This window comes from Alternaria incomplexa (assembly GCF_024043165.1).
Source record: "Alternaria incomplexa strain BMP 0042 chromosome Unknown scaffold_9, whole genome shotgun sequence".
Classification (NCBI taxonomy): domain Eukaryota; kingdom Fungi; phylum Ascomycota; class Dothideomycetes; order Pleosporales; family Pleosporaceae; genus Alternaria; species Alternaria incomplexa.
Genome location: NW_026249858.1, coordinates 197,744 through 221,852, shown reverse-complemented (window position 1 = coordinate 221,852; position 24,109 = coordinate 197,744). Strand labels below are relative to the sequence as shown.

The window sequence follows — 24,109 nt, the reverse complement described above, 5'->3', positions numbered from 1 at the left end:
TACTCGTATTGGATCTTCACATTTCGTCTTCGATTAGCCCAAATACAGGATGCCAGACCGCCAATACAACCTCACCGTCCTGATTTCAGGCAACGGGTCAAACCTTCAAGCCCTCATCGACGCATGCGCATCCGGCGCTCTGCCCAACACGCGCATAACCCACGTTATATCCAAGTACTTCCGCCTCGAAATCTACCTTGTTGTACAATCAAACTAACAATTCACACCAGCCGCATAAAAGCCTACGGTCTCGAACGCGCCGCCAAAGCCTCAATCCCAACAACCTACCACAACCTCAAGTCCTACAAAGACAAGCATCCCAACGCGCTCGACACCGCCCGCCAAGAATACGATGCGGAACTAGCGAAAATCATCCTCGAGGGCCAACACCCCCGTCCCGATCTCATCGTCTGCGCCGGCTGGATGCACATCGTCACGCCCTCCTTCCTCTCGCCCATCGCGGCCGCCGGCATCAAGATAATAAACCTGCACCCCGCTTTACCTGGCGAGTTTGCGGGCGCGCACGCGATTGATCGCGCGTGGAAGGCGGGTCAAGAGGAAGGGCTAAAGCGGACGGGCGTTATGATACATGAGGTTATTGCCGAGGTGGATGCTGGGGATGCGATTGTTACTCAGGAGGTGGAGTTGAGGGAAGGAGAGAGTCTGGATGCGTTGGAGGAGAGGATTCATGCGGTTGAGCATGGGTTGATTGTTGAGGGGGCTAGAAGGGTGCTTGAGGGGTTGGGTAAGAAGTGAGGGGGGGCGGAAAGAGACGGTGGGTAGGGGGGAGGAGAGATAGGATGATATGATACCCAGAATGAATGATGTAAATGCATTTTTGTATGTTTTTGGCACGTCTCGTGGCGACTGTCGCGTAGGTGGCTTGCCAACATCACTTGAAGCATCGTCGTGATGCTTTACCAACGCGACAGGGGACATGATGCAAATACAGCAAAGAGCCACTGCCTTTCCAATGGTATTGCAAGAATCATACCGTTATCTCAAGTAGTCAAATTAGAACATCACGGAAGCTCGTTAGCCCATGGCTAATCTCAGCACAAGAGCAGCAAGAACGGGTTTGTTGACAAAGAGACAGATGTTTTTTGTAGTCCAGCTAGACCACACAAAGTCTATTCTTTTCCAAGCTGTTTCTAGAAATCGCTATCCTGCTTTCTTCAACTTCCTTCACGTCCATCATCGCATACAGCAAAAGGTAGCCTCTCTGACCTCCGACGTGAGGTCATGCGCAAGGCAAGTAACCGAAAAAATGTAGCATAGATGGTCAGCGACCGTGAAGCAGACATGATTACGACCTTGCTGTATTTTGACCCTAGTTCCTGTACGTATGAACCCCACTACCGCTGTACTCCTCAGATGAACCCAAACCATACCTCTTACTTGTACCTAAGACTTCTTCCTTCCTATCCTAGGTTGGCGATGTGGATGTGTATCTTGACTTTGGAAGGATTGGCGATGGATGATACAATTGACGGTAGGGCGAAAGAGAGTTTGACGATCAGTGTCAGAGCGGTAGAGTGGAGCGCACGAGGGTAAGAGCAGATGTAGTATTCGTCCGTAGAGATAACGTCCATTCTACAGATCTAGATCGTATGAAATAACAACGATGTGTAACAGAACGTCCACAAGTAGATTTCGTGGCATACTGCTCGATCGCTAGAAGCATGATGTGCACGCCGTAAGACCTTGTCAATGTGCTCTCAATGCATGCATATCGGGTTGCTACGGTATGCAAGTCAGGTTTAATCATCCTTTTTGAGGTAGTTGACCAGGTCAACCATTTCGGCCTGCGACATGGCTGAGCTCATAGCTTTGTATGCCTCGTATAAGATCCAGAGCGGAAAGACGACCCACAGGCCGTTGAAGAAAGCGAGGTAAAGCCAGCTGATGCGTGTTAGTCAAGGCTCAGTTCTGCTCGACACTGAACGTAGGGGAGAACCTGAATGAACGGAAGAAAGATAATATAGCCGGCTTGTTGAGGCATACTGGTGGCGTGGTTCGTGCGGATATCGCGTTGTGGTCGAGCGATGAGAAGTGGGTCCGCGGGAGACGGCGCATCCGCCCGACAGCGCATATGCAGGACCAGCACATCACCTCCGTACGCCAGGAACAAGACGTGAACGCATGTGAAAGCCCATACTTTGTGTGCAGAGTCGCAGAAGGGTTACACAAGGAAGATGAAGTGGACGTTCGCAGCCATGTAGCGGACCAGACACGCGAGCCAGGCCTCATCCAACTGTCGAAGAAAACATAGTCGGGTAGACTGAGAAACGCAACATGAATCTGAAACATCACTTACAGGTACATCCAGTTGCTGGTGTCGAGATTGGGGCTTCCGGTCAGCCACTCAGGCGCGAAAGTCATCCAGCCTAATGTAGCGGTGAACCACGTGTCAGCCACATACTCGCAACAACGCAGTGTTGTTTCGTCTCAACAATCCTCGGGCCGGGCCCACATCTCGCCTCACCAATTATGATGGCTTTTACAATTTGCACATGCTCTGTATCCACAGGAACGTGGTAATGAAAGTGTTGTGACTCACCTCCGTATATCTCCCCTGTGGCCAGGACTATCATCCAAAACCACTTCCTCAACGCACCCTTCTTCTCGTCTTTTGTGAGGAGATAGCATATCCAGCATGCCAAAGGCCCAGCCACGAACACAGTCAGAATCTCGAGAGCCACGACCGTTAGATCCGTACCACCCCATCGCTTATCCGCCTTCGCATACTCCTGCCACAGTCGACTGAATGGACCGGTCCCGTAGTTCGCCCCGTACAGAAGATCCTGCCTGCCCAGCCAATACACATCCGGAGGAGTAAAGAGAGTGATATGAGGGTGATTGCGTGATGCAGCGGAAAAAGAGGTGGGCAACGAATATGTGACGAAGAAGCAGTTGTAAAGAAAGGAGCCTTCAAAGACGAAGTGGATCAGAGCATCGAAGAGATGCCAGATGAAAAGTACGCGTGTTTTGAGGACGGTAGTCTTTGGTAGGACTTTTATCGATGCACCGTAAGCGCCACCGAGGAGAGCGAGTACAGCCAAGAGCGATATCACCGTCGTCGCATCGATTTCGGGACCGGAGCGCGGGACAGGCGGAGGTACAACGGGAGGCGGCGGAGGCACCTTTCTGCTACCGAAGAAAGACATTGTGCCACGTAAAAGGCGAAGGACACGGGACCACGACGTGGCTCGGTTAGGGCACAACTTAGTTGTGTCGTGGATGAATACGCGCTCGGCTGCCGTTGTGGAAGATAATTCGGGATTCCAGCAACGCTAGCGAGCTTAGACCAAGGTCACATGGCTGGGGAAGTCACGATCCAGAACCAATAGCTTCACAATTCGGCGGTACGGACCATGCTCACGGGGTACATCAAGGTGGATACATCGTGAAATCGCGGTAAGTGTTTTATGCCATGTTTTTGCATTTACTGGTATATAGGCTGGCTGGCCCACAGCTTCCGACAGCCTCCAACCCGCGACTTCCCAACCAAGAAAAAACGACCAGATTCCCAAGCGCCGCATACGAACGAATTACAACGCACAAGTGATGGTACAGTCGACACAATTTAGACAACGACGTTTTCGCATTCTCTGCCTCCCCTACCGCCTATATACGAGGATCGGATCAACGAGTCCTAATGATACTGGAAAAAGCGCTCCAAAATGCAAAACAAACACAAGCTTTTGCGAACCCACAGATCAGGAGCGACCGTCAACAAACGCCGAAACCAGAGTGGGGACGCTCATAGAGCATTACAACCAATCTATGGTATGAGAAAGGATGAGGAAAGGATAAAGATGTCCGAGGAACTCCATAGTGAGACCCAATGTGCGCCGGTATAAAAGACATGCAAGAGAGCCGACAGGAAGATGCTGCAAAGGAGCCGTCCGGATTATGCTGAATACGACGATCGTCTCTAACAAGATATCGTGAGGAACGCCAATCGCTGGCCCACAACAACGTTTCGTACCGTAGTGAAGAAGATTCGTGAGCGCTCAGTAACCGGCGGACCAGGAACGTCCGCTCCACTCGTCCGATCAATCAGGTCGTAAGCGTGATTCGTGTCCAAAGAGATTCGTTACGCGGAAAAGCAAAAGCCCCGCAAGTTCAGGTAGCGTAATGGCACCTTAAACGCAAGCCTGAGGAGTTTGGCTGCGCTCGTTGAAGGCACCACTTGGCATGCCGTAGCCATACTGATACTGAGGGGTGTATTGATCCTCGGGTGAGTATCCGGTAAGGGGACCGGGCGAGGTTTGATGAGAGATGAAGGGTGATGATCTTCGAGAAGGGACAAGGTCGTTCGCACCATCGACCATAAGCGGCATGGCAGGCGAGGGAGGACTACTTGTTGCCGAAGACTGATTACTTCCAGTAGTTTGGTTGAGCACGTAATCCAGAGCTCCGTCTCCATGGGCAGTCTTCGTAGAAGGCGTTGTGACATTCGGAGAAGTTTTGCCAGTGGGAGTGCCAAACTGGATGCGAGTCAGTTTCCGTCTAGGCCATGCTACCAGGGTGCTGAGGTGGAGGTTGAGAACGTACAAAGCAGAATTTCTGGATCAACTCGTTGTACTCGGCAGACTGAAGATCGGGCTTCTCCAGTGTCAAAGAGTCAGGTCGAGTACCGGGAACCGGAGCAGTAGTGGCAGGCGCCTGGATGGTAGGAGCCGGGCGGTCGAAGTAACCATTGTTCATCTTGCCCTGGGTGTTCACCTTGAGTCCGCTGCGATCACCGAGCGCCGTTTGGGCGGTGGAAAGAGCAGCCGTCAATGAGGCACCGAAGTCGTAGCGAGATGCGAAAGCCTGGGCAACTTGCGGCCGGGTGGAGGCCTGCGCGGTGTGCAGGCTGACACGCTTGCTCCTGGGCTTGAGCTTGATGGAGGAGTTTGGGGATTCGGCAATGATGGCACGACCGCTGCCAAACTGGAACCTGATCTCGTTGTCGTGGCCAAAGTCGTCGTCGAAGGAGGCAGCAGGCATAGACCGTGGGCGAGGTGCCAATGGTGAATGACGGCTGCGAGGCACAGCGCCTAGACTGGCAGTCGGGCGCTTGCTCTCGCGCTGCTTGACCTTCTTGGAGAAGTCGACCTGGTAGTTCATTGAGTTGTTGTTGTCCCAGTACTCCTGGCCGTTAACCTGGTACCGAACACACAGCAGCAGAGTCTTGGACTCGAGATTCGCCTGATCAGCCAACTTGATGTTGAAGTTGAATCGGTCGTAGCCATCCTCCTTTTGCTTCTTGCGAACATCCTGATTGAACTCTGCAACCACTTCAGACGTTGTCTTCCAGTAGTCGAGTGTGAATCGAGCCACAACGAACTTGTGGAAAGACAGGTTAGCCACGGCGATGTTGCCCACCAAGGTTTGGTGGTCAGACGCCAGGAAGATTCGCTCCACGCGAACAGGTGCTGTTTGCCTCTCGTGTGTCTCTTGCGAAGGGAAGTTCATCAGCTTGATGTCCCACTCCGGTGTCTTGGACCGCGAGTCCTCTCCGAAGGGGTACTCGCTCTCACTGTCGTAGGTCTCGACAGGCGAAGAGCCAGCGCTGACAGCGATGGGACGATCGACCTGAAGGAAGTGCCTGACTTGCTCTATGTCCTCGTTGAAGTGGACGGCTTTAGAGTAAGTGGGAGTACCAGGCATGCTCGAGGGGCGACGACGGGACGGGGGGCGAAGGGCAGGCTTGACCAGCTCGCCAGACTTCTTGCGAAGTAGCGGCGGTTTTATCCGCAGCTCCTCGTCCTCGGCATCGCTGCCATCTGATGAGCTGACGATTGTGTCTGTGTTGATGGGGTGGATCATGTGCTGGGACAACATGATCTCACTGGAGGATCGCGAGTGGGCAATCTTGCGTGCTTCCGCGGACAGCGTGCGCGCCAGGGTGACGGGAGGCTGCGGCCGTTGCTGCTTTACGTTCTCGGTTGTCTCGCGAGTAGGCGAAGGTATCCGCTTCTGGTCGATGTGTTGCAGTGCCTGTTGGAGTTCGCGGAGGTCTCCGATGCTGCGGCCGCGGTCTTCATCGTCCGAGGAATCAGGAGGAGTCGTGATCGCACCTGAGGGAATCAGAAGATCGTTCACAGGAGGAGGAGACGGGCGGAGGCTACCGTTAGCTGAAGGGCCCTGGCGGCTGGCGTCAGACTTGATGTCTACGCTTCCGTTTCCTTGTTGGCCATTGGCAGCGGTGTTGTCGTCCGTTACCGTTGACGGGGAGCGGCGGGACTTGGCCAGGTAGGAGGTGGATGAAACGGAGCGGGGCAGCGACGGCCGTTGCGATGTTGCTGGCGAGCGGGGAGGCTGGTCGACATAGGAGTGGTTCCGGCTCAAGGTGGGACTGTTAGTCTTTGATGAGGCCGGCGACCGCTGGGAGGGAGGTGTGTAAGGCATTCGGTCGGCTCCGTGGGGTTGAGGCGGCGGGTCGAACGGGTGGTGGTGGAGGGCCGTTCACAGTGTCGGGAGCATTAAAAGAATTATATAGCGGGCAGTCTGCACCGGAGGCGTCAGCGAGTGTACGGCCACGAGGCGGAGCGACGATCTCGTGAGGCACCGGGTGATGGGGGCCACGAGAGGCTGTCGAGTGGGCCGACTTACAGATATAGGTGAAAGAACGGCTTGCAAAGCTCGCTCTGGGCGGAAGCGGGTAGGGAAGGGTGCGACGCGGGCGTTGACAGCTAGCAAAAGCTGCAATGACGTCGAATTGGCAGAGATGCTCGATCTGGGGAGGCTCTCGAGAAGTGCGAGGCTTTCGAAGGACCGAAAGGATGCAGTATGATGCGAGGCCGGGGCTTCCGTATAAGCAGCAGCGGCGCTCGTACGATGCAGCGCTGGGGAAGGGACCGTGGGCGAGGCGGCGGTGGAGTGAGGAGACGGTAGGGCCGTGTGTCAAACCAAGAAGCACCTGTTGGCTGCAGCAGTCCTATTAAAAGGGTCTCGTAGCTGCGATGGGCCCGGAAGTGCTGAGGAGGAGGGATGGAGAAGAGTGTTGAGGGCGGTAGCGCTGAAGACGTGCAGGGCCGCGACTATTGGGGAATCGTTGAACCAGGATGCAAGCGAAATCGAGGCCTGGCGCTCGGACGCCCGCAGGGATGCGACAGGGAGCTGCACCACCAATGCACAGGTGGGTCAAGGCCTTTTAGCTCCACCCCAACAGACCGGGGCACCACCAAGGATTTTCACACGCAGCCAAGCGGCAGCAACCGGTTCTGACTACTGCGGCGAGAGGCCAACGGGAGCGGAGGCCAGCGCTGAGAGCTGCTGAGGGGCGAAGACACGCCGTTGCTGCGTGGCCGACGGCGGCGAGGCGAACGAGGTACTTGGGGCTACAAGCTGCCACCCAGAGCTACACTATCGTGGTGGCGCTGGGCGGGATTAGCTGATGCTTTCTCTGCGTTATCTCCCGACCGACACCAAGCGAACACGGCCTTGCCTGGCACGGCCACAGGTCGAAACGGTGGACCAGCAGCCGGCTCTATTGCACACTGTCTGTCGCAGCTATATCGCACACAGCCGCTGTTCGCTCGGAGACGCACGCCGCGCGCTCTCTGCTATCCAGCCAGCTCAACAGACATGGCCTGACACCAACAAGACCGAGCAAGCAGCCGTGGGGGGCGCGTCGTATCCAGCACCTGCCATATCTACCCCCATCACTCGATCTGAGGCCAGACGACGTCGGCTCGGATGGTTCGCAATTTGCCAGCCGTTGCCAGGCAGTTGCTGGTCTCAGAAGCAAGCAAGCAACGCTCAAGCCACGCGAACAGGGCTCTCAGCGACGTGCTCGGGCACGTGCCATGTTCAAGCGAGGCCGGGCTGATGTCATTGCTATCGCAACGAACCCATGGACTGTTTGCGTGCGAACGGCCGTGTTTCCCACCCCATCTACACGTCGCAACATGGCGATGCTCCAAACTGCGGCGCGTGAAGTTGTGCGGTACCTGAGCGATCGGAGCGATAAGGGTACGGCTTTGCAATCCGCCCGCCCTCCCATGAAAATTTCCCCTCCGCGATGCTCAACTCAGCGAGATCGCCGGTGCCGCTTGCCGTTTGAGAAAGGGCGGTCGGGCCAATGCCAATCACATTTCGTAGGAGAAGGGGAAGCCTAATGGCCATCCCGGTCGCAGTTCTCTGGCCCCTGCGGCGAGTGGCTGCTCGCGGCGACCTCTCACGACATCTTCGCAGTTATTGTTGTGATTACTGCTTCGCCGTCTGACCGTGCTCTGCTGCAGCCCGCGGGACTACTGTACCCCAAGTTCGTCAACGTGAGAATGGCGGGGCCTGCGCGCACGTCTTGCACTTGTCGCGCGACAAACTGAAACCACGTCGCTGCGGTGTCGCTGACAGATCTGTCCAGCATGGCCGCCATTTCGAAACGCATTCCATTGGCCATGGAGAACACCGGCTTCACAGCTTCCCCGCATTATCACCACCAGCCCAGACGAGCCTCGTATGCAGCTAAGCCATTCGCAAAAGCATGTACGTGTCGTGGATGAGCTGATCTCCTGGAGCATTGTTCCGCGCAAAGGGTTCCCTGATCTGGCGCGCCTACGCGTCGCCGTTGGACCTCTACAGCGCTCATGGGCTGAGTACAGGCGGCCTCGTCTCAAACTCGGCGCTGCAGACCAGTGGCTGAGCGCCTAATTTGTTTTTGCAGCCCTCAGATGAGCAGACCCATTGAGCCTCGCCCCACGGCCTCTCTTACAATTTGAACCACGGTTCTTATCTTGCTGGAGATTGCTGTCTATTGAAAGCTAACACTGGCTAAACCTTGGCTGCAAATGGACGTGGGCAAGGCGGAACACGGATCGCGGCACAATCACGCACATGTGTAGTACTAAATCAGGCTTTCGCCAGGCCCTTTGTCGGAGATCAGGATTTCGATGCTGCTCGCGAGCTTATTTCGATAATTTCCATCCTGCCCAGCTTGAAACGTTGCTTTCGGGAGGTCGCGACGTCGCGAAGCTGGCCAGACCGAGGCCCACTGGGCACGCTAGCCCCCATGCCCACTGGTCGCCTGCAGTGACCCACATGGAGTCATGTCAGAATGTGGCAGAATGCAGTCATCGCTGCCACTCAAAGCCCGCGGAGGAGCCACCTTCTGTCACCGCCCGACAGGGCCCCCGCCATGTTATCATCGATTTCCTCCAGTTTGTCGATCTCCGCACGCTCATCGAGCGGGGCTTGGACCAGTTCCGCCTCGAACTAACCCGCTTTCCGCTGCCCTCCGCGACACAGCAATCGCGACAATGCGACGGAGTTTGAGCATCGCATGGCTGGGCACGGCTGTGCCTGTATCATGTCCAGCAAGTATCAAGGTATTAAACGCGAGCGGCCCAGCAAAGGATACGCGGCTCGTTGCTCTTGCTTTCGTCTCGCCCGTCAAGATGATGTCTAGTCTGCCCCGCGCAGCGTCGGATGGATGCAGTCCCGCAAGCCGCACACTGGTCTACCAACTACTGGAAAATGCACTGTCACCGTCACGCTGACCCAGGCGGGTCCCAAGTTTGGCCGGTTTCGCTGGCATATCAAGCGAGACGTCAATCTATCGCAGGACCACCTTGATGGGATCTTAACCGTGGTACGCGACAGATGTCCACAAAGAACCCGAGTGGAATTCCCCGATACTTTACTACGTACTCGATAGAGGAGCTTCTATCGCGAAGATTCACTAGCAAACACTCTGTGCGAAAACGGGGCTGCCTGCGTTGGGCGCGTAACGCCAGACTGCGATGTTGCCAACTTTCATCACCGCTACCCAAAGCCGGATACAGTGATGCGATTGAGTTCCAGTGCCCACTTGTCAATGTGTCACTCACGACGGCAGCCATTCAGGAGTAATGCCACGTACCACCTGGCATGTCACGGACTGCAAAGACTAACAATTGCATCCCCACTCGGACGGCATTTTGCTCCCACTTCTAACTCTTAAGCAAGATCACGATGCGTGACGTCAACATCGACCCTCCGATGACTCTCGTGAAGCGAAAAAATGGGCTTCCCACTCCTTCCGCATACTGCGCGCAGGATCACCCTGCCTTTCGATACAGCCTAGAACCCCGATGCTTGTCAGCGCTTGTTCTTGCAAGACCTTCACCGCTACTTCTCCCTCTATTTTCATCAATTCGTCTTTTACATCCACTCAAAATCCGCTCATTACTGGGTATTGTTCCAGATACGGACACAATCATAGTCTGATGACTTGAAGTCGAGCCAGGGAGAGAGCCGTCGCATCCGTGCAGTGGGAAGTGGGAGACGTCTCCCCGTCCGTGCCCCACCCCACGATCTCTTAACTCACGGGCCGAAAGACAAAGCTGTCCTCCGACAAAACTGCCAGCAAAGGCCCGATGATGATCGTGATCGTCAACTTTGTTCGTACTTCGCAGGGACTCCATACTAATGCTGATGCCGAGTCAAGCTGGCGTAGCAAATCGAGAGATGGAGGGCATGATCGCATTCAACAGTTTGACAAGTGAGAAATTCGCCGATGACTGTAGTGCTAGCCTCAGGTCCTAGTGCGCTGTCAACTGCCTTGTGCTAGAGCTGCGAACGTCGTGCACGTGGCCGGAGGATACCTAGGCACCTGAACGATTATGGTAGTGGGAGCTATGTCTTGTACCGAACATCACCACAGAATTGTCGCATCATTAACACGCTGTATCTGCAGAGCAAGCGTCTCGATCGGTCGCGTTGCCATTTTAAAGATCCAGGATCCGAAGACGCAGGGCAAAAAGGCGACATCATTTGTGCAGGACGTACCGTAGTCTCCCCCTCTCATACTACAAGCTTGAAGATCTTAAGCATGCTCACATCATCGTTCCACTAATAGTACAACAACATCAGATTATATCATCTGAATTTCGGGACGATGACCTTGAGAGTCCGCCAATGGATAAGTCGGCTTAGGCATACATTCCGACGTCCGGATGGCTTATGCTGTGTAACCATATCTATCTGGGAGGTGCGTTTGCGAGCAGATAAAGTAGGCCGCAGCGCATTGCGCGACACCTCTGCGATGGAACCAACTCCATCAGAGCTTCAGATCATAAGGCAAACCTTAGACGCATGTTGAAACGATACCCAAGTGGTCCTACCCAAGCATGAACTGTCCTAATTAGGGCGTCCGAGCTGATGCGAAAACTTGAAAACGGACTCGCCGGTGTCCTCATCTTTCGATAACGGTTATCTCGGCATCGTTACATTACGCGAAGCATGTAAGATTGTTCTAGCCGTCCTCATCTGACATTGCACAGATTATCCTATCAGTGCAGCCTCCACCTCTGTATTCACACCCCCGACAAGATGCGCCACTACCTGTCTCCGAGCTCACCTGACACGTTCCTGTACGCGACCTCATCTCCACCGCCCCGTCTCCTCACCTGCCGTACGCAGACATGTGATTGCTGATAACGCTTCCAAGGCCAAACCCATAGGCGTAGGGCAGTTTCGCCCGTTGCCTGTCACCTCTTGCATGAACACAACGCGCCTAGATGTTACACCTGCATGATCTATGCATGCCTTCCCCTCACTCCCAACAAAAGCACCCCGCCCCAGTCGGCTGTCCTCCATACATTCGAGGCATGTGTGTACTATACAGCGGGTTGCCTCATCTGACCAAAACTACACAAACAGCGTAATGGCTGGGAAAGAGGCGCTTCTACGGGGCCACCTCTTCTGTCTCATGTATTGTGTGAGGGTGTGAGGATGGTCGGCGATAGGCCGAACGGTAGAGCGTAATGCGGGGTCGCACTTTCTGTATTCGACCTCTGTGGTGCTAGATAACGCAGCAATGCGGCTTGTGGGTACACTTTGGGACCGACATGACGAGTGAGCTGCCCTGACCGTTCTAGCGAAGGTCGTCGAGTGCTGTGAGCATCTTTGTCCAACTCCCGCGAACATGCAATCTCGAGTGTGCAGGCGCAATCATCATGTGTACATGTAGTCGGTCAGCCACAGTGCTGTTTGATCCGGAAGGTAAGTCACATGTCTATCATGATATAAACGATTCTAGACGCTGTCGCATCGGCAAGCCCTGTCAATACAGGCTGCTCGGCATTTTAGAGCACTTTTTATGACCCAGTTCGTGCCACACCACTGGATACGAGCGGCCTGCGAACTGTGGCGAATGCAGCGGGAAGGATTCGCTCAACGAACAAGGAATGCGTAGGCGCTTACGACTTATCTGAGCGTGGCGTAAGGCCTGCAATGTGTGATATCATTCTTGAAATCTTCGCAACCTCAGAAGCAGTCCAAGACTGAATGGGACGATATAGTGTTGTGACCTTTGCCATACCAGCCGTATAGCTGTGTGGAGAACAAAGTTCAATGCTGCGCCGTAGCGATCAGCAAAGTTGGCTGTGGCTGACGACATCCTTGTCAGTCTCCAAGCGAGCATGAGGGGCAGAGTTTTTGAGTCAAGAGATGACGAGGCTAAGGCATAAGGATGCTAGCGCGCAAGGCTGCGATATTCTTAGCAACTCGCATGAATCCTTTTTCCATCATCAATTGGCATCATCAAAACCTACGATGATACACTGCAACCACATGCTGCAGTGCTATCAGTATTATCAATCACCTCCGACGTCGGAAGAAGAACGAAAGCTGACACATCAGATCTGTACGATATCAGTCGAATGAGAATCTCACCGTTGTTGAGCCGCAACGGTGTGCTTGTGGCTTGCCCTATCATCGTCGCATCCTTGTCTTGGCTACGACATCTTCGGTGCGGCAAATTCCCAACAGACACACCACTGCGCTTATCTACCCACCACCGTTGTCACATCTATGAGCATACGCACCACGTTGGCCACCATCCGGTCAGAACGAGCGTCTAGCAGCAAAATTAACGTTGGTCAGTAGCATGGGCGGCTGTAGGTAATCTGGGCAGGGTCCACGGAGCCTCCCTTTACCCTGTCGCCTTGAAAGCAGGGTCTAGGTGTTTTATGGAGTATACTCCGGGTCTTGTGGCGTTCTGAATGGGGTCGAGGCAAGAGCGATATGGTGTGTTGAGGGATTGCGTGCTACGCGATGCTAGATGACGGATGAGCTTATTCTGCGGACCGTTGGGATGCTACTGTAGGAGCTCATGTGGGGAGAGGAGGGTTGGGATCGATTCTCCGTGGAGCAAAGGTTGGAGGATGGTGTGAACGGTGGGCGTCACATGCAGCTCTGGCGAGAATCTGTGCGCCTGGGGCAAGAGATGCGGAGATTGTCGATTGCGGGGAGCGAGCGGTGAAGGATCCATGGTACACAACGATGGCTTCGACCATTCGACGTTGGCTATGGGCGTTGATCGTCAAGAGCACGGAGTAAGATGCTTGCGGATCCTTAATTGATGGGCGATGAACAGCAACCTCGACCGTATTCCAAGCCAGCCTCGCGTTCTCCGCGGTCCGAAAACATCTCGAAAGTCCGAAGGCCGCCATCATACGTCCGTACCACGGTTCCTCGTGTATTACAGCATTACTGACCCTGCGGCTCAACTCTATCCGAAAAAATCAAGGGTCCAATCCCCGTCCTTGGAACCCCAGGGTCCGATCAACACCTAGGCTTTGACATATGCAAACTTCTCACCCACTCGACCTCCCGCATACTCAAATACCCGAGACGAAGACATGTGAAGTCCATCGGACGTTTCCGGCCATGACATCAAACCCTTGATCGTTGGCCCACTACACGCACTACCGTATGACTTACTCCATTCTCCACCGTGGCTCTCCACACGACAACTGCGTTGAGCACAGGACATTCAGTTGACAGTTGGGCTCTGCACTCCAGTCTCCACACTTGTAGCGAGAAAGCCGACGAAACTCATTTTCCTGCGTGGGTGAGCGAGCCCCGCATTGGGCCGTGGACTAGGTCTTTAGCACAATTGCTGCAAACTCGAACTGTTGAGAGTGGGTCTTCCATCCCATCACGTCCACCCCTTACTTACCCTATCCCGCCATCTCTCTTCTCTTACAAGCCACGCGTTGAGTGTTCCATATTTCCTGATCCGACTTCTCGCTTGTGCACCAATAAATGGCGGATGTGTAGCGCGACGCAGTGAAGCGCCTCGCTCAGCCCCGCGGAAAATCACATTGACCCCCCGGCTATAGTTATGGCCGATGATTCATTCAGTTCGACGTCGGACGCAAAATAGGTGGGCGCTGTGGAGACGATGGATGGGGAGTCACTCGGCGGAAGCTAAGGCTGCGTGAGGAAGGCTTCCGATGCTTGCGGGACGGAGATGATAGTTGTAGAGGCGCGATGGGCGCGATGCAACGGGTGGATATTGGTCGGGAGGTTTCACGGTGGTGAAGATCGTGTCGCAGCTGTTGAATACAGTATACTAGCGATGAGTAACAGTGGGACATGGGAGAGGAGCAATTTGCACGTTGGGATCCTAGAAGACTCTAGAGGTAAGCGGAACATGTTGCATTTGGATGGTACGTATTTCTGTATCGGGAGAGTATCATTTCTAAGCGCACAATCTTGCCAAAGCTTCTCTCCCAGCGTGTAAGGTCTTCCCGCCTCGTCCTACGCAAATTCATTCTCCTTCCTCAACAAAGAGACCGTAGGCAGTGTCACGTTCGCAGTTGGTGTGACTGTTAGAGTAAAGTTGGCAATTGGCGAACCGGTGAGGGTAGGAAAGCTTGTTACGACTGGTGGATTGGGTCCCAATTCACATGGATGAGGTCCAGGACGAGGCGTAGGTTGGTAGAGGTTGCTGCACTGCGAGGTGTTAGTATAGCGCCTTCATTTCAGGGAGAACGTGAGTCACTTACGATGCGTGTTGGTGTTGGACATCCACCCACGGCTTGCATGTAACAGCCGTACGAGAAGTTCTCTTCGAAATGGCAGCTCTGGGGCTTGTGTTAGATCAACCATAATCTGCTGAATCCATCGTCTCATGTACGTCAACCTACCTGTAGTGCATCAGTTGCCCAGCATGGGTACCTAGCTGTCGCTAATTGACACTGGCATTTCTTCGTAAAGATTGGGATTGGCTCCCAATGAGGTGGCCTTTTCGACGAACTCAACTCTGGGTCTTCATCGTCGTCGTCGTCTGAACTGGGGTCACTCGTCGGGAAAGCTGTGACTGGGATGTTCAGCGAAGTGGAATCCGGCATGGCAATAGTGGATGTCGGTAGGATTGCTGAGAGTGAAATGAGAGTTGCTCCTGGAGGGATCGATATGTCTGTAGCTTGAGGATATGGAACTGCTAGCACCAGCGCTGCCAGAGCACTGAGCAAGACGAAGGTGCGCATTCTGGTAACTTGTTGCTAGTCCTGGTCAATTGCAGAAGTGACTGATGAATGGCAAGGCTGTGAAGTCTTGGTTGTATCATTGAGCCTCTTCATTCTATGTAACCGTCATCGCTCCACGGTGCCTCTCAGAACCACATTGTTTTACGATGCTCTTTAGATTGCGATTGTCAAGGTTCGCTTCGCAGTGGTATGCTATTGCTCAGATCAAGTCTTCTGCCATCAACTTGCGACAAAATCTGCAGTCGCGTACGCTGTGAAGTTATACATAGCAGCAAAATCTGCGTCTGTATTTACCAGCGCGTATTCCATGGTGTGGCTACTTTACCGTGATTGTGAAGTGCCGAAGGCCGCGCGGCTGATTGGCTCCTTCTATGCGTCTTAATCTGAACTCGATATACCCTTACATCGGGATAAATGGCCTAAATTGGAGGATTCGTGGCAGCCAAAACCGAACATGGACGTTGGACGGCACACCCTCTACCAGAAATTCCGACCATAGGACCTCCACGGATATGCAGCCGCCTTATCAAGGTGATCGTCAATACTTGACGTCGTAGTGGGAAGACCCGAAGAATCCATAACGCGTCATGTGGCTGCAGTACGATCTCTTCTCATGCCTCAGAAGCGCCCAAGGATTTGATATGACGAAAGACGAGGCCGTTCCTTGAATCGGTTGAACGAATCCTTTGACAAGCGGGAAGGCTCAGCCCATGTATGTGGCGTACACCTCATGCAAAGCTTGGCTCGAAGCAGCCTCCTGGCGTGCGACGACCCGTTTAGGACGTCCTGATGGAGTGTTGGTGCTCCCACCCTGTCCTCAACATGTGGAAGCATGCGTCGCAAGCTGCACTTCGCTGATCAGGGTCCGAACGGTCTCGGCCGCTTGTGTCTTGGAAATGAGGGGTCCAGGTCCGTCGTTTGGATTGTTATTTCCCTAAAACCCATGTAAGCTTGTGAAGTGTGGCCTGGTGTGCTGAGGTGCCGTGATATGCACTCCGCCATCAGCATGGAGCGGAGACGAACTGTGGAGACACATCCACCGTTCAATGTTGTGAATATGCCTGGTGGAGTGATGTGCGAATTTGCAAACCTTGAACGTTGCGCTTTGCTAATAGAATTTGTTATCGGTGCGAACCAAAGATTGGCGATACAAGAGGTACATTGAGGTACTTCGAGATACTAGGTGGGTCGGCATCCCTCACGCCAGCCTGCCCCAGCACACCTGGGCATCTTGTGCAACACAGGCTACGCGCGGGTTAGCCTCTGATGACATATATTGCCACTTGGTGTTGAGATCGAGAAAATTCAGCGGTGGACAACACGAAGCTGACTGGATGTTTTGCAAATCAGTCAGTGAAATTGAAGGTTGTGCAATCGTGGGCACAGCAGCATCAGCATCTGAGTGCAACTTAGTAATCGAGGCATGTGATTTGGCGGCAGACGCTCGGGCCTATGACGAAGTTCGCGATGCCGAACTTCACGAACTGCCAAACGTCGGTCAGGTCGTCGCGTCAACCATTGCACAAGATCTTGTAAGCATGTTACTCCCGTAGCACACAAATAATGCGACACATCAGAGGCAATAGCTGACATTCGTTTCATAGCCCCTCATACCGCAACAATGGCACCATCCAGGGCTATTCTTCTTCGCCGCATAGCCTCCGCAGCCACAGCGCCATGCTTACGACCGACTTCGCGTCTCCTCACAACATCTACCTCTGCACTATGTAGAACACAACAGTCGTCAGTCTTGCGATCGAGCCTATCACGACAGTCACATTTGCCCACGCTATGCACGCGATCATATTCGCAGTCAGCCAGCGCGGCGCCTGAAGCACCGGATTACCTCAACGAGGCAGAATTACACGTCTTCAACAAGATCAAAGCGGAATTGGAGCCCGTGAAGCTGGAGGTATGTAATGCTTCCCCGCTTTCTCGCTTGGAGATGCGTATGTGCGGAGTCAGGAGTGCTATGCGTTGACCACACCGATCGCACGACCGACTACTGCACCGCGAGCATGCACGTCATATCAGTATTGCGGGGTATATTGCAAGTCTGGATGCACATTAGATGTCGAAGCATTAGCAACACGTCTGCAGAATATGAGTGTGCTTCAGTTAGTGTTTGAACGATTGCTGACATGTAGGGCACAGGTACAAGATATCAGCGGCGGCTGCGGGTCCATGTATGCCATCCAGATCGAGTCCCCCAAGTTCAAAGGCTTGACGGTCATCAAGCAACACAAGATGGTCAATGAAGTGCTGAAAGACGAAATCAAGAGCTGGCATGGTGTACAGCTTAGGACGAAGGCTGCTTGATCGCGGCTCGAATACGAATTGTATATATGCTGTACGACTAATGTATAGTTGATAGTTATGAGACAGAGCTTCATGAACATTGTGTCGGACGCCTTGGTTGTGACTCGTTAGTCACTTGATAGTCTATCGCAGCTGCCTTGCTTCGCATGCTGCGATCCAGGCCGAAGTAAACGACTACTTTGGGAACCGAGGGCACGTTCAATTACGATTTTGAACACCAAAAGCTAAAATCAACGAGGGAGTAGCCAAGCTTGTCGAGCTAGGGGTTCAGCGAAGGCAGACATGGCAGCGGAAAATGCCGTAGCTCCTAAGCTCTTGTTGTAGGTCATGATATCAGACAAAAGCGCCAATAACCTTCGACTCTGATTGAACCTAGATACCAAGTACAATGAAAGCCTGAAAACCATACGCACTGTCCTCTTTTTCCTGGAAACTATTCATCGTCGTCGGTATCATAGCTGTTGCTGATCTCTAATACGTCTCCATCTGCTCAAAGATCAGAATATTGGCTAGATTAGTGGTACGCGGTAGCGCCCGTCCATGAACTTACAAGTCTCGATCTCTCCCGACCAATTGCACATAACCAACCGGCAACCAGCGTAGTCTGACACCTCAGCGTCAGGAAATCTCGCTCTAAGTTGGCCTGGTACATCGACACTGCGATCGGGGTAGTTCACACGATTATTACTCGCATCGACCCCTTCATCATGTCTCTCAAATCCAAACAGCCGGATGGTTCTCAAATCCGGGCAAGCCTCAGAGTCGAGTAACTCAGGAAGCATTATTTTGATAAAACGATCGTAAGAAGGGCCATTCGCACATTCTCTCATATACGACTGCGGAGGTAGATGTATGAAATCAGTGTATGTTTCACATGCGTCAATACGTCACAAACTGACCTTGTTACTGTTGCTATCCCCCGTGTTCTCTTCTGCGACGGGTCGTTGATCGAGGATAAGGTGTTGCAGCGTCTTTCGTGTTGCTCTAAACAGAGCGCTCCACTCCCTAAGAATTCGTTCGTCGGAGGGCGTAGAATAGTACATCATCCTTTGCTCGTACTCGGTACCAACTCCAGGCTTGCAAAGATGTAGTGTCTTGAGACTTGCCAGTCTCGATATGCTTTCAGGAACCAGGCATGCAAGAGCACGAGCGGTAACGTATTCTTGACCCTCCAAGTCCACCTCTACGACTTTCGTACGCCCTTCTTCCGTCATCTCTTCTAGATAATCAAATATCTGATCCTCTGGTACAGCATTCTCGGAATCCGACCAGCCTATTGGACGGTCCAAGACGGCCAAATGAAGTTCCTCGATCCGATCAGGTTCCGTGAGAAGCCATCTGACAAATTCCTCGGGGAAATAACCTCGCAATTTGAGCGTCTTCAAATTTTGCAATCCCGGCAGCTGTACCTTGGATTCATCCAAGCCTGAATTTGGTTTCCAATAACACGAGATCTCTAGATGCTCCAAATTCACAAAATGTGCAAAGCTTCGGGCCATGCTATTGGATGCGGCGAAATGCGTCGGCAAACAGAGCCACCGCACCAACGCGCCTAGTTCTTTCTTCCTCTCTTCGACCAGCCTTTTCCCTGGTGTTTCACCACTCGAGAATACATTGAGAAACTTCTCGCCTTGGATGAGCGCCTTCTGAGCTGGCTGGTATAGTGATTTGATTTGAGGACCGGTATCATAAGGTGGTGTCACGCGACTTGTAGCTTCTTCGATTCGGAGTGCGTTATGTGCGGTTTGCGTATGAAAGCCCGGGCGGTGCATCTCAATGATGGTCCAGAGAAGGGGTTGTACAGCAGAGTGGTAGGCTTTGGAGACGCGGACCATTGCACACAGGTCTCTACTACAGAGGTGTTCCGTTATACATGCGAAGACATCAGTCGACACTTGTTCCATTGGGAACGGCATTCTTGCGTGGTAGCGGTGAGGGGCCTTAGAAGTCAAGGGATATCACCCAGTTGCCCAGCTCAGTAATAGGAATAGGAAGCAAATAAGGGTGGTGCAAGGAAGGCAAAGAAGTCAATGTCTTAAAGTAAAGTACGACAACACTACATCAGTGGAAAGCTTTGCGCGGTAGAGATTGCTGTGAAGCTACCTAGGTACCACGCCACATGTACTACCACGCCGCATCAACGTCAACAAGAGCGTCAATCGGAGTGCATACAGGGACTAGCGCTTATGCCGAGCCATGTATAGGATCTCGTTCCTGTCCAGGACAATACGCTAGGCCAGATGTGGCGTAGACCTGGTTGTCTGGTTGTGGAGTCGGCATTGCGGTCAACACATCAATGGAGGACATAGTGATTGAGAAACCGATATTGAATACAGAGGAGTGCTCATAAATTCGTAATGTAAGACGTAAAAAAATGGCCGTAGTGTTCGTACTGATCTGGTGTTCCCCGCGCGTACGATCCGCTGAAACATTGACAATATGTTCTTTTCAACTTCAAGATCTTGCACATACGACCACAGGATCTTGAGAGCAAGGCTTCCCGTTCGCTCAGCCATATTTAAGCAAGATACCGGCGGATTAGTACTCGGGTGGGTGACCACCGGGGAATCCCCGCTGTTGTATGTTTTTGAAGTTTTGAGGGATCTTTTTTTGCATGTGGGGCGGCCGGCGCATGCATGTTTTTGACTTTTTTGCTCTTTTTTCTAACTAGCCAATTGTTATTAGTCTGGTCTTATCGTGCCTAGATCGAGATAAACTGCCTATTTACGTACTATATGTTAGACAAGAACGAAGTCTCAATACCTGGGAGTGCTACCTTTTGCGCACAGCACTGGCTCACTACCTATCAACCTATGGATGTAGCTTTCAACAATGAACTATTTCTCTTGAATATCTTGAATAGTTTGGTCCAGCTCTTAAGCATAGGGCTTGAGCACCAAAGGAGCGTTTCTTGTAGAAATGCTTTTGAACATTGCCCATTTTCTCCTCGTGTTCGCGTTCATCCCTTCCAACTTGATCAAGCAAGGATCGTAGGCCATCGTAGTGTTGAATGTCGACGAGTTCGAATCGAACAAGGAGGGCGACCTATATTCCAGGCATCTGTCAATCGCTGGAGCCGCACGGAAACTGCTTGAACTTACCGTGATGAATCTAGGCAGCAGCAGGAGACAGTAGGGCAAGCAATAACAGGGGAACGATCTGACCGAATCCCATTTATGTGTCAATATCAAAGGGACATCGCGTGATGAGCCAGCCGACGCCGGAAAGCGCTCCAGGGCTGTAATGCTGCAAGGCTGATGTAGATGGAGTGGTGACACGTTCTTAGCGCGTTCGGCAGCGCGCGCTGGGCGTGCTCCGCGAACCGGTTCGTCGGGCTTACTTGGCCCCTGATTCCCCCGACTCATCACAACTGCATTCCTCCAGACGTAATAATCACTGACTCATGCTGCTATCCAAGTGTACTGCGCAATGTAATGGCATTTTTAATGACGATAAAGCGTGTGTATATATCTACAAGAATTCAAGCCATCAGGCTTTTTGACCCCCCTACTTTGCAAGCGCAATCCTTCAAGCGCTCTCAACGGTGATGCTAGCAGATCCAGAGCTCTGGTAGCCCTCAGTAGCGAGGATCATGTAGTAGTGCGTACCAAGCTTCTGTCCGTACTTGGCCCAGGCATCGAAGTGGTTCTTGACAGTGATGGTACCACCGACGCGCTTGCTAGTCCTGACAGACCAGTACTGCTGGAAAGTAGCAGTGCCGTCAATGGAAGGCTGGTTGGTGCGGGTGGTCTGGAGGATGTCGTATGTGCCACCGTCAGAGGTGACGGAACCCTTCTTCTGAGCAGCAGAAGAGGGGTTGTAAGAGCCGTAGGTCTCGACGATGTAGTACTCGACGAGCGGGTTGCGAGTCCATCCGTAAAGAGAGACGTAGGAGTTTACGTTGGCAGCGTTCCAGGTACCAGAGTACTTGACCACCTTGTCAGGCGAGCCGGGGTTCCTAACGAAGAGAGTTAGTAGAGTGGAGAGCGTGGGTTCTGAGGGTGCCTTACCATCCCTTGCCAGCAACGAAGTTACCAACGTTGGACCACTGGACATCGTACTTTCCGGCAGCGCCGTTGTTGTAGGTGACCTGGCCTTGGTTGTCGGTCCAGAATGAGTAGAAGTAGCCGTTGTTGGTGCCTTCGCCTGGCTGGGTGGCGCGAGCAGTCAAGTTGGCAGACTCTTCCTGAGCACGAGCATCGAGGATGAGGCCGAGGGGCGAGGCGAGAGCCGCAGTGGCGCTACCGAGAGCGAGAATGATAGAAGAGAAGGCAACCATTGTGTTGATTCAAGTTGGAGATGCTTGGTGTCCTTCTTTCGAGGACAGTTGGGACTCTTATATACCAGTGGATGCGTTGTACCGTGCTGATCATTACCAGGGACCGCCAGTGAACTGCGGCTGCGGATCGAGGGAGCCTTACAAATTGGAGGGCACCTGCCGGGCAGGCGCACCTGGCGTATACCAGCCGTAGTAACTGTGGAGTGCATGGGAGCATGTCTACGTCCCGTCGCCGTGTGTGGAGCCGTGTCCTAAAAACAAGATCGAACCACCGGGTATTCAGGGTCTGAACGTAATGGTTGGACAGCTGTAGAGGCGTAGTTTTGAAACTCGAAACATTCATTTCCGCTGGAGATGCGTTCTGTGTGGACCTGTCATGCTATAGGCCCGATGTACTGTGGTGCGACAAGAGTGGAGCGGAAAACGTCTTGGCCAGTCGAGAAACATGCTGACCCGCTGCGTTCTGGATTGATCCTCCGTATCTTCGAAAACCATCTTATCGTCGCATTGCTGTACCTGAAAGTGTGCATGTTGATTTGCACAAGCTTTTGCATCCTGATTAAGCTCAGTCAAGCACCGCGCCAACCCACGATGCATGCAGTCAAGCCACTTTATTTCCGCATCATCAAATTATTTGCATTTTATCCAGCTGGGCATGCGACATGCTCAGATGACCATAGGTGATATATTCACCGATGGTGTTGGCAAAAGCATTTGGTCTGGGACCAAGCATTTAGCCGGTCACTTAGCATTGTCAGCGCATTTGTAGCGAAGATCGTCGTGCTTAACTGTCTCAGCCCGGTTGCTTCGTCATGGATACATTGCGCCAAGATCTTTCCAAGATTCTTGGAAGCCGGAGATTAACATTTTGAAAGTACGGTGACATGATGCCAAGAAGTGAGGCAACGATGTAGTACGATTGATATTAATCTGGTGCCGGGACCGATATTCATTGATGGGTATGCCGGTTGACAGATGGGACTACACAATGTGCTCCCTTGGGTATCTCGAAATGAAGAAAGTATGACGAAGGAAGATGCCGGCTATTGAGGTCCGCATCCAGATCAACGTCGGTCGTTCCACAGTCGATCGATAACCTGGAAAACCGCCGTGATCAACTTCATAGTCTCGGAGTCAATATGCTGTCCAAATCGCTGCTGCATCTTGTCGGGATGCCAGCGCACGCGCTCCGCCTTCAGTAGTGACGCAGGGTCCTCCTTCCACGTCTTTGTAGTCCGGAAAAAGCGCTCTATTTCCTCCTTGGAGACGTGATTTGCTCTGCCAGACACTACGGGCCATGGGATCATCTCTCGGACCTTCGCATCTGTCTCCTTATCCAGACCTTGGGCATTCTTCAGGCTGTCCCATCTGGCCGTGTAACTTTCCCATGCAGCCTCTGCCTCCTTCGCTTTCTTCCGCTCCTCGCCCCGACGCAGGCTCTCTTCCATGCGGCGTCGCATGCTCTCTCGTTCTGCTTCCTCCCGCTCGAGTTCCTCATCAAGCTGGCTGCGTTGCGCTTTTCGTTTTTGACGCGCCCGCTCTTTTGCCTCGCGTTCTTCCACAATGTGCTGGTGGCTCTTCTCCCACATCTTCGTACGCACAAAGTCCGCATACTCCTCTTCCGTCATACGCTCCAGCTTTCCATCGGGGCCGGATTTTGTGTCGGGATATATGTGTACGGGCTGGCCATATACACCTTCCCAGTACGCCGCACCTTCATCGTCGGCAAGCGCATCGAACAGCGACTCGCGGAAAGCGTCATCGGGAGCTGGGCCTGGAGAGCCTGTACCTAGATCCTCTAAGTTGTCGTATAATGATTCGCGGTGACGGTAATCAGGGTCGTAGTAGGCGCCGTCTCGTGTGGATGTCGGGTGACGATCTTGGTCGGAAGAGCGATGCTTGTGCTTGTGTTTGCGCCTCGAGTCGCGGTGGCTGCGCCGTTCTTCGCTGGTCCGATCCGACCTGTATCTCTTGGAAGTATGGTCATCGGTATCTTCGTCCTTGCTTTCGCTTTTGTGACGCTTTGAGCGATGTTTGGGCCCAGACTTGAAGTGAAATCGTGACGCTTTGGCCGTGGTGTAGAGGCTCTCCGCCGGTGGATCGCTAGCCTGCTCCTCCATGATGAGGACTATGGTGGTTTAATCGACATTCATGCATGAGTGATATTTGTACAAGGTGTGCGGTTTGACGTGTCTGCAGTCATTGCGAACCAAGGGACGTGGATTGCGGAGAAGGCGCGGAGGTGTCGATGATTTCA

General features: G+C 53.1%; 6 protein-coding genes across 6 annotated transcripts; 2 read left to right on the top strand and 4 right to left on the bottom strand.

The window, feature by feature from the left end:
* Positions 1–49: 49 nt before the first annotated feature.
* J4E90_006436 (uncharacterized protein) lies at positions 50–756 on the top strand (the record flags this gene model as incomplete). The annotated part of the gene is made up of 2 exons (XM_051435981.1): positions 50–174; positions 231–756. The coding sequence occupies 2 exons, from the start codon at positions 50–52 to the stop codon at positions 754–756; spliced, it is 651 nt and encodes a 216-aa protein (XP_051289775.1).
* Positions 757–1,760: 1,004 nt separating this feature from the next.
* On the bottom strand, positions 1,761–3,167 carry J4E90_006435 (uncharacterized protein; the record flags this gene model as incomplete). The annotated part of the gene is made up of 3 exons (XM_051435980.1): positions 1,761–1,902; positions 2,318–2,387; positions 2,561–3,167. 3 exons carry the CDS (start codon positions 3,165–3,167, stop codon positions 1,761–1,763), a joined length of 819 nt encoding a protein of 272 aa, XP_051289774.1.
* Positions 3,168–4,148: 981 nt separating this feature from the next.
* J4E90_006434 (uncharacterized protein) lies at positions 4,149–6,402 on the bottom strand (the record flags this gene model as incomplete). The annotated part of the gene is made up of 2 exons (XM_051435979.1): positions 4,149–4,493; positions 4,561–6,402. 2 exons carry the CDS (start codon positions 6,400–6,402, stop codon positions 4,149–4,151), a joined length of 2,187 nt encoding a protein of 728 aa, XP_051289773.1.
* A 10,473-nt stretch (positions 6,403–16,875) lies between these two features.
* On the top strand, positions 16,876–17,573 carry J4E90_006433 (uncharacterized protein; the record flags this gene model as incomplete). Its single annotated transcript, XM_051435978.1, has 2 exons — positions 16,876–17,166; positions 17,409–17,573. 2 exons carry the CDS (start codon positions 16,876–16,878, stop codon positions 17,571–17,573), a joined length of 456 nt encoding a protein of 151 aa, XP_051289772.1.
* A 3,528-nt stretch (positions 17,574–21,101) lies between these two features.
* J4E90_006432 (uncharacterized protein) lies at positions 21,102–21,852 on the bottom strand (the record flags this gene model as incomplete). The annotated part of the gene is made up of 2 exons (XM_051435977.1): positions 21,102–21,531; positions 21,584–21,852. The coding sequence occupies 2 exons, from the start codon at positions 21,850–21,852 to the stop codon at positions 21,102–21,104; spliced, it is 699 nt and encodes a 232-aa protein (XP_051289771.1).
* A 1,064-nt stretch (positions 21,853–22,916) lies between these two features.
* On the bottom strand, positions 22,917–23,972 carry J4E90_006431 (uncharacterized protein; the record flags this gene model as incomplete). The annotated part of the gene is made up of 1 exon (XM_051435976.1): positions 22,917–23,972. The coding sequence occupies one exon, from the start codon at positions 23,970–23,972 to the stop codon at positions 22,917–22,919; it is 1,056 nt and encodes a 351-aa protein (XP_051289770.1).
* Positions 23,973–24,109: the final 137 nt, after the last annotated feature.